This window comes from Sturnus vulgaris, chromosome 2 (assembly GCF_052056855.1).
Source record: "Sturnus vulgaris isolate bStuVul1 chromosome 2, bStuVul1.hap1, whole genome shotgun sequence".
NCBI classification, from domain to species: domain Eukaryota; kingdom Metazoa; phylum Chordata; class Aves; order Passeriformes; family Sturnidae; genus Sturnus; species Sturnus vulgaris.
The window spans coordinates 2807013-2820598 of record NC_142244.1 but is presented as its reverse complement, the minus strand read 5'-3'; the positions used below and the strand labels follow the sequence as shown (position 1 = coordinate 2820598).

Below are 13586 nucleotides of genomic sequence, written 5' to 3'. Positions count from 1 at the left end.
TGAAGTCTGTTCTGGAGTCTTCTGTGATCAAGAAACACGTTGCCCCAAGAAGGTAGAATATATTGGGCAGAGCAGATTCCTGGTTTAAACAAGTTTCCAAAGTAGTGGGAACCTACTACGGTTAAGTTTAAGCATTGATGTCACTTGCTACTTATTTCTAAGAGAGAAACTGTTTCTGAATAAGTTCTCTTATGTGCAAAGACTGAAATCATAGCAAGGGCTTCTTCTCTGGGATGACTTTTCTTTTATCTTTGTTGACTATCAACAAGCTTCCCAACTGTGCAAAGAAGACAAAATCCACAAACACAAAGTAGATACCTAGAAGGCTCAGAAGAAAAGGCAAACTTTTCTTCCAAAACTGAGTCCTGGCTCTCTCTGTCCCCAAAATCTCCAGCTTCATTTGATATAAGTCCACAGTATTCTGGGGTATCTGTGGATCTTCTAAACAATGTCAACAGTGCTAAGCCAGGCTCAGAAGTTTTAAAAAATAAAATGGAAGCTCCCAGTAGAGACATATATAAGGAAGAACAATTGGGCAGTAGTTCTTTGCAAAGCAAATGACATCTTCACAATCATTGTGTAGAAGCTGAGTGGATGATCTGAGAGAAAACTACAGCTTACAGTTCTGAGGATCCATCTCTGGGTTTTGGCATCTTCCATTTTCAAGTGAAAATGAGCTAATTTAAATATAAATAACCCAACAAGTTTATACTGTAGCTAAAAACAAATCCTGCAAATACTGCTAACTCAGCCATATGTTAAAGTAAACAATCATTTGATGGTAAAGCAGGTGAAGTATCAAAGAAGCTGCATTTGAATAGTATTTATTTGCAATCATTAGTTTTAAATGGGAAACTGTTTACAGGCACACACTAGATAACCAAAATAGAAAGAACATGAAGAAATCTATTTAAAGGTCCTTATCAAATATTTCAAATATTTTATTAAATATTTTATTCAGTTTCATTATCACAGTTTAATGTACTTTAGCATGTTACACACATGACTTAACATGTGCACTTAAATGTATCAAATTAGAGGTTTTTGAATAAAGTATGACATTCTATAAATGTGCTTATTGACTTAACTACACACAACTAAGAAGGCAGTAGCTCTGTTATATGATTGATGGAGATGAACTATTGTAAGGCATGTTTACACCAAACTTTGGAGAGAAAAAAACCATATACTAGGTCAAAATTCAGTGGAAGTACGTGTGAGAATAGAAGTTGATGGATTTGTCTCCAAGAAGAAAGACCATAGCAAATCAGTTGTGTTGAAACTGTCGACAGATACTGGTTATTAAAAGCAAGCACTGCTGAGAAAGAAGGTTTTTGTAGCATCCAGGTCAGCAGGATCTATGTTTTTTTCAGGTGTGATTTTTGAAAGTCACACCTTATGGTGTGTAATGTGAAGGAAAGATACCAAAATGTAGCAAGAAGTTGGAAAACTACCATCTGAGAAACTTCAAGTTGTTTAACGAGCGAACACAGGAACACTTTAGTGCAGAGTACGTGCTGGAAGTGACTGCACTCCTATGTGTGTATGTATACACACGTGCAGACACATGCACGTACATGCCTCTCCTTTTGTCACCCTCAAAGACCCAACCACTGACTGGAGTAGAGGAGTACTGAGGGGCAAACAAGATTTCAGCTGTGGAGCTGAAAAGAGCAGACTAGACCATTACATTCAGGACCCCAGTCAGTTTTCCTGAACAGGTGTGATTTTCCAGTGGAGTGTAGTGCGGGTCTGCTGGTATATGCTAAGAGCCAAGACCCAGATACTACAATATAATTCTTTGGAAGAACTCCACAAATGTTAAGCTATTTGCAGTAGTTTTTAAAATTCCACCTCAATGAAGACCCTAGGTCACGATGACGTGCTTCCCCCAGGAACATCAGGCAAGCCCAAGCTTAAATCCAAGAGCATAGTGGTCCATGACTGGGGCTCCCACACTGTCACAGTGCCAACAACAATGCTGCCCCTTAAGGAAGGAGAATTTCCAGCCTAAGCTTGGGTGTGTTGCTGAGTGGAGATCTCATGTCAAGTCTTCCTAGATTTCTGCCATCAAAGAATTAGTGGGGGAACATAAAAGAGACATCCATCTCATAAGCTTCTTAAAGTTGTCAATTCAGTACAGAATACTGAGTATATAAATGACTATGGTAGTACTTCGGTGAGAGCATAAACCTCACTTTGCCTTTTTCTTGGAGAATACAGGGGAGGAGGCATGTAACCCTTTCACAGCCTAAACATGTACTTGTTCATGGCACTCAGTGCCCTGAAGTGCCTCAGCATCCTGGCAGCTGTAGTTGACAGTTCAGAAATATGTACAAGGTAAGGAGAATGCCATGAGTATTGCAAAACACGGCAAAGGAGCTCTACAACCTATTAAACAAGCACAGCAAACAAACAGCATCTAATGGATAATGTAGGGTATACAACACACAAGTTGCACAGTTATGTTTCCTTGCAAAGTCAGGACTGCAAATGTAAACTCTAGACGAAGTTTCAAGAGCAGCACGAGGCTTACTCGACACCCCTGGAAACATCAGAAGTCCACCACCCCACGAGCACTGCATCTTCTGCTGCTACAGAAACTGATCTCACCGAACCAAGCAGAGCTAGGGGGCCCAGGTCCTGCAAACCGTGTGACTGTGGCAGACATTAAACAAAAATGCTCCAGAAACATAGTTTGGCTACCACTGTATATTCAGCCTTTACGGTGTCTGCACTTTATAAACATCACTCTTGGAAAATAAAGCACACAGCGATATACATATGATATCAATGGCCAAAAAGATTACATGATCAAGCCTGAAAGCAAATGGAAGTTAACAAAAGTAGTCTTTTAGGAGAGGTAGCCATATTAGACTCAGCATTCAAAAAAAAAGGGAGTGCACTCAAAAGGGTTGACATACATTATAGCGTCTTGTAGACCCATCATGCTTCTGGTTTCCTACATAATTTTTTTGCAGAATGTACACACCCAGGCACACATATGCGCACGCACACACACACACACACACACACACACACCTATATATACACATCTAAATTCTTTTCTAATTCCCCTTTGTTGCCATAATGTTGCCATATTTAGAATACAGGACAGCTTTCTTTACATGCTCTCTTAGCTGTCCCATGTCTGTAACTTGACTTCAGTTGGTTCAGTATCTGTACAGTAGCTAAACAGGCAGTGGAAATTAAAACTGCTTCAATTAATGTCCTGTTGCAAAAGACAGCATCCAAACTATAAGGCATTCCCTTGTACTGACGTGACTAACAACCCTCTACCTGATACAAACTGCAGAATGCTCGTCAACCTTGTGCTACAAAGGCAGCTTTCACCCAAATAATAAAGACGAAAGCTGGAATTTAAACACCACAAATTCACACACTTCTACCAGTCCCTTGTTCTTGTGCCCCTTTCCCACAATGCTTATCACTTTAATTTCAAAAGTCACGCACCAATGCTACAAAATAGAAATCCAAACTACCAAGAAGTCTCTTGCTCCTGACTTTGGAATACTGTATTAGTATAAAAGACCATTCAGAGAGCTTAAATAAATATATACTTTTCTGAAATCCCAGCACATTCAAGGGGTAATTACTGCCAAAAGCACAGCATTAAGTAATCTCCATAGATGTTTTCAGAATAATTTAGTCAGAAAAAACCTGTAGGATATGGAGTTTTGATTGATTTGGTCTAATACCTGGAAAATAACCTACTGTGGGGATAAGAATCTGCATCTCAAATGTTCTGCAGAACATATTTCCCATGTTTGTATACAGTACTAGAACAATTAAGAAGACATTACAGTAATTTTCTTCCAGCTACTGAGATCTGTAGCTTTGGCTAAGACAATGCATTTTGTATGCCTCAGAACTATGAAATATCGAAGATGACTAAATGAATAAAAGCCATGGAAAACTGGGACAGTACTGCATCTTACACTTGAGACAAGATTCCCCCCTCCCATGGATAAGTCACAGAGGACAACTACAGTAAATGCTTGTCTTTTTTTCAAAGAAAGATTTATACACAGGTTCAGATCCAGAAAATAATGTGAAATGCATAAATATTGATAGCTTTAGCTAAGTTAAAATGGGTTCAGTAAAGTATGATACAACATATTCAGAATAAACAAAGCAGAAAAGCATCATATTTTGGTTTGCTTGAGATATACATAAGGTGCAACAATTTCTTCTCTAGAGGCATTTGTGGACAACGTGTTAACAGGTAACAGTGTTTGCTGGTATACTGAAGTACACACAATAGCAGTAAGATTTTCCAAAATGAAAGCAGCTGAAATTAATAAAAATTAAAACAAAACAAACAAGGAAAAAAACCCAACCCCAATACAGTAAGATATTGGTCTGAAGTTTTTGTTGTGCTAACAGACTTTGTTACCTGAAAATACTGATACCCCTTCTAGTAGATTCAGGGAAAATTCTAGCTACTCAAATCAAGACATCACTCAGAGAACCAACGAAGGCAAATGCCTAGTGAACTATAAAGCTTTGCAGGATTTCTGCTACTCTCAGTGCCTAATCGCTTAAAAATTAAGCATATCTACAAAAAGGTTTATAAGTATCTGAAAACAGTCATATCCAGTAAACTGACCCAACCCTACCCCCTCTCTAAGGGAAAGTCAAGGAAAAGCAGATCAAGTAAGATATTAATTCATATAGAAAAAAGTAATTTTCTGTTTCTTTTAAAAAAGGTACCATTAATATACAGAAATATCTCCAGGAACAATATTGAAATTTAAATCGAGGAAGGATGGGGTGCTTTGACAAAAATATATCTACTCTAAAGGTTTCTAGAGAAATAAGTTAGTACCATTGTCAACGTGAACGGCCTGCACTGTAACATATTTGGATTTCAGCTAATTATAAAGTGGTCCAAAACTCCAACAGCCACCCTGCTGTGACCCACAAGTTTTAAGTCTTTTAAGTTTCTCCTGTCTTGTTAAAATAACTTATAAAAATTTAATAAAATCTTATTTAAAATACCACTATAGGCTGCAATGGCATTCTAGGGGCTCTTAGACATTTATTCACCTGAATTTTTAAAAAAGCCTTTTCACTGACTCATTGGTTTGTAAATTTTGTTGTTCTTCTGTTGTTCCCTTCTTTCAACACATGCATCCTCGATGTTGCTGTTTCAGTGACACTTCCCCAGCTATATGCCTTTTGTCAGACCTTTAATCCTTTCTTAAAACTCTTGTGGTACATTGTATATTGTTTTCTGACACTGAACCAGAGACTTTCACTTAACTACAACAATGAAAGGCTAAACCTAGCAAGCATTAATAGTTACTGTCCATATGGCTATTACATCAAATTAGTTACAAAATAACCTCAAAACACATTATCAATTCAGTCAAGTATAAATAAGAATGCCTGATAGAATGATGTAAACTCGCATCATTTAAAGACTTAATTCAAAGAACTTCAAACTCAATCTAATACTATCAAAAGTTCAGCCGGTATGACGAAGACTAATAGAAAATTATTGCTGGAGTCCAATTTGGTAAATTGTTGTGCTACAATGCAAAAAGTAGGGAAACATCTTGTGCTATAGAAGAAGTACCCTGTTGAATTTGTAGCTTTAGATCAATTACTAGTGATCATTTTGCATCTATTGGTAGGAATCAATGCTTGGTTATACAATAGTGTAAGCCAGAATAGTGAAGGTGACAGGCCAAGTGATACACTTGGCTTGCTTTTGGGATGTATTTATGAGAGCAAAACACAAAAATTCAACACAAGCAGAGACAGAAACTGGCAGATGGATCTGTTTGGTAGTCTGAATTCAGTAAAACGCTACTCTTCAGTTGTAGTTTAACTGTATACAGCTTTCCACTTTACCAGCACAAACTGTAATTGGCCCTTTAGGCAAACTCTGAAGCTGATTTCGACTGTGCATAGTAACTACAACAATGCCAGTGTCTGTAAAATGTAAAAGGTATGTGTATTGGTGTACACCATATTGAAAAGTCATGGTTTTAAGTTATTCAGAACTGTGAAATAATACTAAGGTCACTTTTGAAAAACGCATTTGCAGTACTTTTTGTCTGCAGGAAAGTTTCACCAAGTTGCTCAGATATCTATGCAAAAATAAAGGAATCCTCCAAGGCATGAAAGACAAGTCAATTATCTGCAGTATTTTCTTTTCCATACAGCACTCTTTTTTCTAATGCACATCATCCTGGTTATTCAAAGCTAAATTAAAAAGAAACAAACCCAAACATAGCCTGTCAGAACTTTTCCCAGTAAACTCTACCACTCTGGTGGCAAATATAAAAGTGCAGAACATCTGGACCACGTGGCTGCCCAAACACCGCTAACAATGGTACATCTGTCCAGGCTGCCTTGAGTTCTCTGGAACAGGTTTTAAATTCATTCTACAATATAAACGTAGGCATAACCTATTAATATAAACCATCTTAGAACTTAAATCTTCATGTACAAAAATGACTAAGAATATCTAATAGTAACTAGTGCAGTGCGTCAGTGTTTTTCTTTTTTTTTCTTTTTTTTTTCTTTTCATTTAGAATAACTAGGTATTATACGAAACTAGTTGTCGTACTCTCTGGTTGGTAAAAGAGATGCTGTGTGAGCTAACAGTAAAGGCAGCCTTTTCCACACCAACCATCTGTTTACTGTTTAAAAGCCTTCAATAGAAAGCAAGCTCTGGGATCATTCAACTCCATTTCAGTTCATTAATAGACAATATCACCCTCCTACATACTGGGTTCCAATTTGAGGACCTGGCCCAAGTTGCTAACGTCTGGCTTCCAGTGAATTCTGGGCCACTCAGAGCAATAAGCACTTTATTGCAGTCTCTAGTTCCATCACATGGACTGACTAGCTTCCCTTGGTAAAGACAAGGCTAGGATATTAGGTAAAGCACAATGTTTTACAATAAAGTGGAGCTTCACTGGTCAGCGCAGGAAATAAGCACTGGAGCCTGAGACATTTCATTTGGCTGTCCATCATGTGGGAGAGGTGTGGCCCTCTGACTTCTGCAAAAGAAGAAAAGAAAAGCCACCCATCAATACTTGGAGCATGGGAGGTGCTGTTATCAGACCAGAAAGGATGGGAAGCAGCAGCTGCATGGTTTAGCACCCGACACTGCAGCATGGTAACTTCCTCACTGCTGCAGGTGCTCACATGCTCTGGTTACAGGTGTTTCCAGAGGTGACCCTGCAACAGTAACACAATATCCTAAGGACAACCTACACCACAAGGCAAAGGCAGGAAAAACCAGATGGTATTTGACTACACAAAGCAAAATCCACAGTGTAAGAGTAAGTGAAGAGCACACAAGTGCTGTGACTCATTTTGCAAAGGAGCTGCTGCAGCCCTCAGAAGCAGAGCATACAGCACATGTGTGGCAAAAGAAGGAAAATGCACAGAGGCACAGGTCGTGTTAGTGCAAGTCAGCAGACAGCTTTTAAGCAATATGGAAATATACTCATCAGCAGAGTTGCACTGGGATTCCTGCACATTACATGACTACAGCCTAGCACATCTCTTTCACTACTACAAAAGTGTTAATTTACAAATGATCCCTTTGCACAGGGTATCATAAAAATAAACTGTGCCAGAATTATGTGCTGGAAATCCACATCAGTCATGGTACCAAATGGACTTGGGAGAACTCCTTTGCAGCTTGCCTTTTAAAATACATACAAGCATATCACTGCCTGTTATTTATTCTCACAGGTGAGGTCCTATTTTTGTTACAGCATTTGTCACTGGTAGCAATGAAAAACTGGGGCCTACTTCTTATTTACACCAGGGCCACTTTACCTCACTCTGGGCCAGTGAAGACCCCCAGCAGAAACCCCCAGCAGAGGTACCTATGTGTTTCACACAACAGAGTGCAATGAAGTGGCCTTGGTACAAAATATAGGTCGGATTCACATTGCTTAACCAGGGCATGCACAAGGTAAATAAAGCTAAGCAGAAGACTTCAAATGAAAACCACGTTGCCGAAGGATTCCATGTCCTCAAGGCTCTATGAAACTATTTAATAAATTAAATTCAGACACTGAAGAAACACATCAAACAAACCTCCAATCCTTTTCTTCACATGTCTGGCTATTTGCAAATAAAGCGAGTTACAAAAGGTAACAACAATTGACAGAGCAGAAAACAGAGAAGCATCTAGCCCGTAAGATTTAGGTTTCAGTTTTGATTTCCCTTTGCCAAGTCTGTGAGAGACGTGGCTAACTTTCTACTGGAAGAGTCCTCCCCGTTTTCATTTCACCTCCCTCAGGGTGATTACAAACTGGCATTTCCAACAGTTGCAGGATATTTGCCCATTTGGTGTTTTCAGGCCTTATGAAAGGTGCTGCATTGCTCAAGCTACATGACATGATGACAGATGGGATTCAAAGAGAAAGACCCAAGCACAAAGCTCTGCAACACATTAGCTCGCTTCAACAAGGACAAGAGGGGGACAAGAACTCTTAAGAGGCACAAGGAAGAAAAACCACAGCAGAGCAAATCCTGTTGCTTTTGTGCATTTCTGGTCAGTGTTAATGGCAGTCAGTGAAACCACAATGGTGTGAATGAGAGTGGAGCTTAGCACAGCACTTCCACAAGTCCCATTTCATAGCTTATGATGACAGACAGGCTGACTGCAGTGTGAAATCACTTCTCACCCAAAACAAGGCTGCTTAAGCAAGACAACAAGCTAGCTTCTGCAGATCTGTTTTTGTAGGGTTCCTGAGCTTCTCAAAAGCCTTTGAGCATTTGATGTGCAGCCTGAACACAGAGGACTGGGTTCATCAACGGGGCCCATGAGAGGAGGGGTTATGTGAATGATTTCATGAACTGCTGCCTTGAGGAGCTGCTCAGGCAGACAACAATCTGTCAAACGGCATCTGAAGAGTCTGTGATGGTTTCAAACTGCCCCAATACTTCCTCAATGAGTTTCCATTGCAGGGGAGGGTGGAATTTCATACCCAGTAAGTTCCATGAAAGAACAACACTGGATAATCAAGAGCCAAGGAGGACCTGCTGTCTTTGGTTTACTCCCATCACAGGTCTGACCATGCTGAACTGATTCATAAGCCCTAAGCAGCCTGCACATTCTCCACCTTATCTGTATGGATGGCCTACTCAATAACTGAGAGGACCAACCCAAACTACCCTGACTCTCCATCACTCAGAATTGTTCTGCCCCATGCTACTCTGCAGATGCTTTGCCTTCTACACAGCACAGCGCAAGAGTAAGAATAACAAGTTAGCCTCCCCACGTTCAGCATAAAAAATTAATCTCAAAATCTATGAAATTCTCTCCACCATCTTAGGTTTTAGGCCACTGGAAAATGCAAATCAGCATGCAGTAGCTATTTAAATCTGCTATTATCTGACAAACAGCATCTGATAATTCCCAATCAGTAGGATCTCAAGGAGCATATGAACGTGTTTTTTATACAAGAACTGGTAGGTAAGCTTACTGGGAAGGATCATTTTACTACCTGCTAAACTGATTATACTGTCATTTAGGTAAAGACTTAACAGTACTAAGCAAGTGGGGTGAAGCAGACATTTATAGAAAGCCGTGGAAGAGGAAATGCAGGCCAAATCAAATAGTCTGCTATTCACATGCTTTCTGAACAAGCTGTCAGCCACATACTATTTTCTGAAGACAAGAAGAAGAAAAGAAAACCATACCTGTGTACATTTTCCATGGCTGCTACTTCTGCCAGAGCAGCTAAGCTAAAAAATGCAGACACTGCTGGCATATCTGACGTAATACTATGATTTTCTTCTGTCTCTGTGTTTCTGGAGCATTCATTGTTGCAATCTGTTTCTGCATTTGATGATTTTTGAAGAGTACTTTGTGGCAGCTCTTTTGGCTTGTCCTCTGCAAAGAAAGGAAGTTAAGCTTACAGATGCAGTCCATATATTCACTGCAGCCTATGGATATGCTGACTAGCCTGGTGTTAACAGAACCTTTACCTTTAGGACTCTGGTTCTGCCACTGTCATCTAATTCATGCTGTAACCTCTTCTGACCCAAGCTACTGAGACCCAAGCTAAGGTTTATGGAGCAGTTTACTGATTTGCATGAAACTGAATTTGATCTTTTAGGCCAGGCAAGAGAGCTTTTTTGTATGTTTTAGACAGTAGTAGTCCTGAAAGGTTATCTTACTGGAGAACTCCAACAAGGACTCTGGCATTAACTTTCATACTACGAAGTTCAGTTTTACAACCTATGACCAGGTACAGTGTAATTTCTTTGCTGGACTGAAAACAAATTGTGAAAGGTTACCTTTCACCATTTTCCATTTCTCTCTGTATCAGTTTACAGTTCTTAAGAGTGAAATATTCAGGGAAAAGAAGACAAATTTGGTCATTCAAACAAAAGAATTTGGACATTATGGACTCAGTGATTTCCCAGCTGGTTGATACCTGTATTTTAAATAATGACCATTCTAAGCAGGTATGAAAACAAGCTAATTTAAAAACACTACCCTGATAGGTTGCTTGTACCTCAAACCTTCTCCAACCATTCAGTTTTAATAAAATTTTAACTCCAATATCCTTACCCAGTGTCCCTGCTGCTGGTGACACTCGCCCATCTGCTGTTCGGACAAGATGTGTGATCTTAGTTTTTCTTGCTTTTCTTTTCTGGCTGCCAACTAAAGGCTCATGCATCATTGCTGGCTCTGGAGTGTTTAGGGCAGATATAGAAATTTTATTCTTCCAGGCAGACTCACTGGAATTTCTGTCTTCTAATAGTATGGCTGGAAGAGAATAAAAATGGAACTTTAGATGTAGAATAATTCAGCCACTAGCTATGCTCATTTACCATTTTGCATCTTTCTGCATAAAACTGTTCCTCACAGGTACTCAGAGCATAACTCATGGCAAGATATATTCTGAATGACACAGATGTTTGCAGGGAAGTAACAGAATCCACCTTAAAGATATAGTGAAGGTTCAAGTTTCTAATATTTGCAAAGAAAACCGTGAGATCGGCAGTGGCACCTGAGTGGGAGCAGGGTATTGCTCTGTATAAAACATTCTGCAACAGAAGATGTCAGCAAGTGGCTAAGAGACAAAATGTATTTAAGGAACAATAAGAGTTCTCACGTAAGGTTATCTTAGCTCACAGATGGACTGACAAGCAGAATTCAGCAATTCCTGACTAAAACCCAGTATTATTGCTTTAGTCACTTTAGCTCTTTAGTCACTCTACATCAACTCCTTTAAGAAAAGGGAATACTGTGTTTTACAAAATAACAAACCTTAAAAACCACCCCAAAGGCCGCAAATACAAAAGCAGAACTGGATCAGAACTGAAGACAAGCATGCTAAAAAAAGGAATTAAGCGTGGATAGAATACCATGACAGAAATACTGCCCACATAAAGTTAGAGAATGAGAAAGGAACAGTTTAAATCTTTCTCAGCAGCTCCAGTATTGGTGCTCTGAAGTAGCCTTTTACCCCCAACTGGAACATGATCCTAAATTTTCACTTGACTAAAGAGTTCCTTTAATCTTGTTCACAAAGAAATTGGTCAGACAGCAATTACAAAACTTATTTAAGCTTCCAAAATCTGAGCTCAGTGCCTAGCAGTCAGTTGTTTGCAATTTGCAGTGATTCAATAAGCCATTCTGCTGATCCCACTGGGTATCACTAGTCCATAAAGGCAATCTGTGACATCTTTTTCCCTCCTGTGATTAAAGTGTTATGAAACCTGCCTCATCTGTGATCACTGTCAGCTATGGTTAGAAAGATGCTACAGGTAGCAAATAGAATGCCCAAGTAATTTTTTACAGATACCTGTGTAACCTGTTTTGAAATTAGGAACACTCACGATACTTGCACCAAGATCTTGAGGTACTTTTTCCAGTACGCTGCCATCCTGAATGATTACACATTTTTTCCTAATGCATGCACCTCATCTTCCCTGATGCATTTTCAACTTATTACTTTCTTTACTCCCTGTCAGGTTATACCTCATCTCTTTGCAACAGTCCTTGATATATTTTCCACAGCTGTTACTGTGTCTACAGTTAGCTTACTCTTCCCTCCAGTTTCTTTCAATCTTTCTCCTCATTTTAAAGACTTAAGACACATTTGTCACTTTTTGGGTTGTTTGACTGGCAAGAATTAGACTCACATAACTGAAGCCAGAGTGCAAACAACTGTCCTTTCAGAAGGGCTAAGAGCTGAACAATTCCAGTCTCCTGCACTGAGAGCAGTGGTGTCACACAGGAGCACCCAGCCTCACAAACTGTGCACAACAGCCAAAGAGTCTGCATGGCCTTTGCCTTCTTTCACGTTAGTGTGTATTTCTGTTTATTGTTCGTTTTGTAGATATAATGAACTTTCTGTTCAAAGACAGAGCTAATAAAACTTTTATCTTTTGTTGGCTTCCTTAACTGTTCATTTTGTGAGGATGTGGATTAGATGAAGAGAATAGCTGTAACACATTTCATCTTGTTAGCAGTTGCCCTTTGCTCTTCTGTTTGAAGGGAAGGACCTTTTAATATTTTATTGTCTAAGAATACAATCAGATCCAGAACATATGTGCAAAACCATATGAAACACTGCAAACTTTAATTTATGATCTTAATTCACCTATGTTCTCTTGTAAAACATTTTTGAACTTGTGTATGTTCTTTATTTGGAAAAAAAGCATACACCTTAAATTAGCATTTTGAAGTGCTTTGCTCCAGTTGCCAATCTTTCCAGAGCAGAGCTTTGCTGTAAAACTGATTTTTTTGTAAAGAATGCTCCAGAGAAAGCACAGGAAAAGACCCACCATGTAACAGTCCAATTAAGTAGAAGCGTCAGTGACTGCAAATGTGACTTTCAAGTAACTCAACTGGGCCAACAGTGAGATGTTCAGATAAGCTTTGTGCATGGAGACCAGGATCTTAATTGGATGTATAATTAAATAGGCAGCTTTCTCTCCAGATTTCTTATTTGGGAATTCATAAGCATTGATTGTATTTTAATGTAATGGTCTGGTTGTAGTCCAACACTATCTGTTAATTCTGATTGCTCTAATTAGCACTTTGACACTGCTGTCTACTTCTATCTTGATTGAGTTTATAATGCTTTTAATCTTAGTACTAAAACTCACTTTTTTTTTTTACATTTAATAAAAAATTCAGACATGATTCCAAACAATGAACAACATACGATTAAAATATTTGATTTGGTATGCATTTAATTAGATGTGTTGTATGCCAGGTCACTAGAAATTAACTTGATTGATCACTACAGCTGGGGATTCCCCTTTATATTTTTCTCTCATATTTTATGTCTCAAAAAAGTAAAGAGAAAAAAAAAAAACCTTGAAAGGTAAAAGAGGCAATAGTAGAAGATACAAGGAGTATATGATGTTGGCATGTTTGACTAAGAAACAGCAGAAGCTGACTGTAAAATCTCAGTTGCAGTAAGTATATTCCCCCTCCATGTCTTTATATTGTTTTATATTCCCTCTCCAACTTCTTTTTTCAGTCCTTGGACTGAGAGTTGAAAGTTGTCTGCTTTCCTTTTTTCCTCTAGCTCTAGAAGCTCTTTATCACTTCAACATAA

At 38.9% G+C, this 13586-nt stretch overlaps 1 protein-coding gene across 20 annotated transcripts in view; it reads right to left on the bottom strand.

Moving 5' to 3' along the window:
- Positions 1-6528: 6528 nt before the first annotated feature.
- Positions 6529-13586, bottom strand: part of BBX (BBX high mobility group box domain containing) — a 132291-nt gene continuing 125233 nt past the window's right edge. For 14 of the 20 annotated variants that reach the window (XM_088156513.1, XM_088156573.1, XM_088156519.1 and 11 more), the window contains 3 exons: positions 10580-10777; positions 9703-9895; positions 6529-7037 (listed from right to left, as the gene is read on the bottom strand). In XM_088156513.1, the coding sequence (XP_088012639.1) occupies positions 6950-7037; positions 9703-9895; positions 10580-10777 (479 nt within the window). In that variant the 3' untranslated portion in view covers positions 6529-6949. The remainder of the gene's footprint in view (positions 7038-9702; positions 9896-10579; positions 10778-13586) is intronic. The other 6 variants (XM_088156545.1, XM_088156555.1, XM_014892218.2 and 3 more) reach the window with 1 other exon arrangement.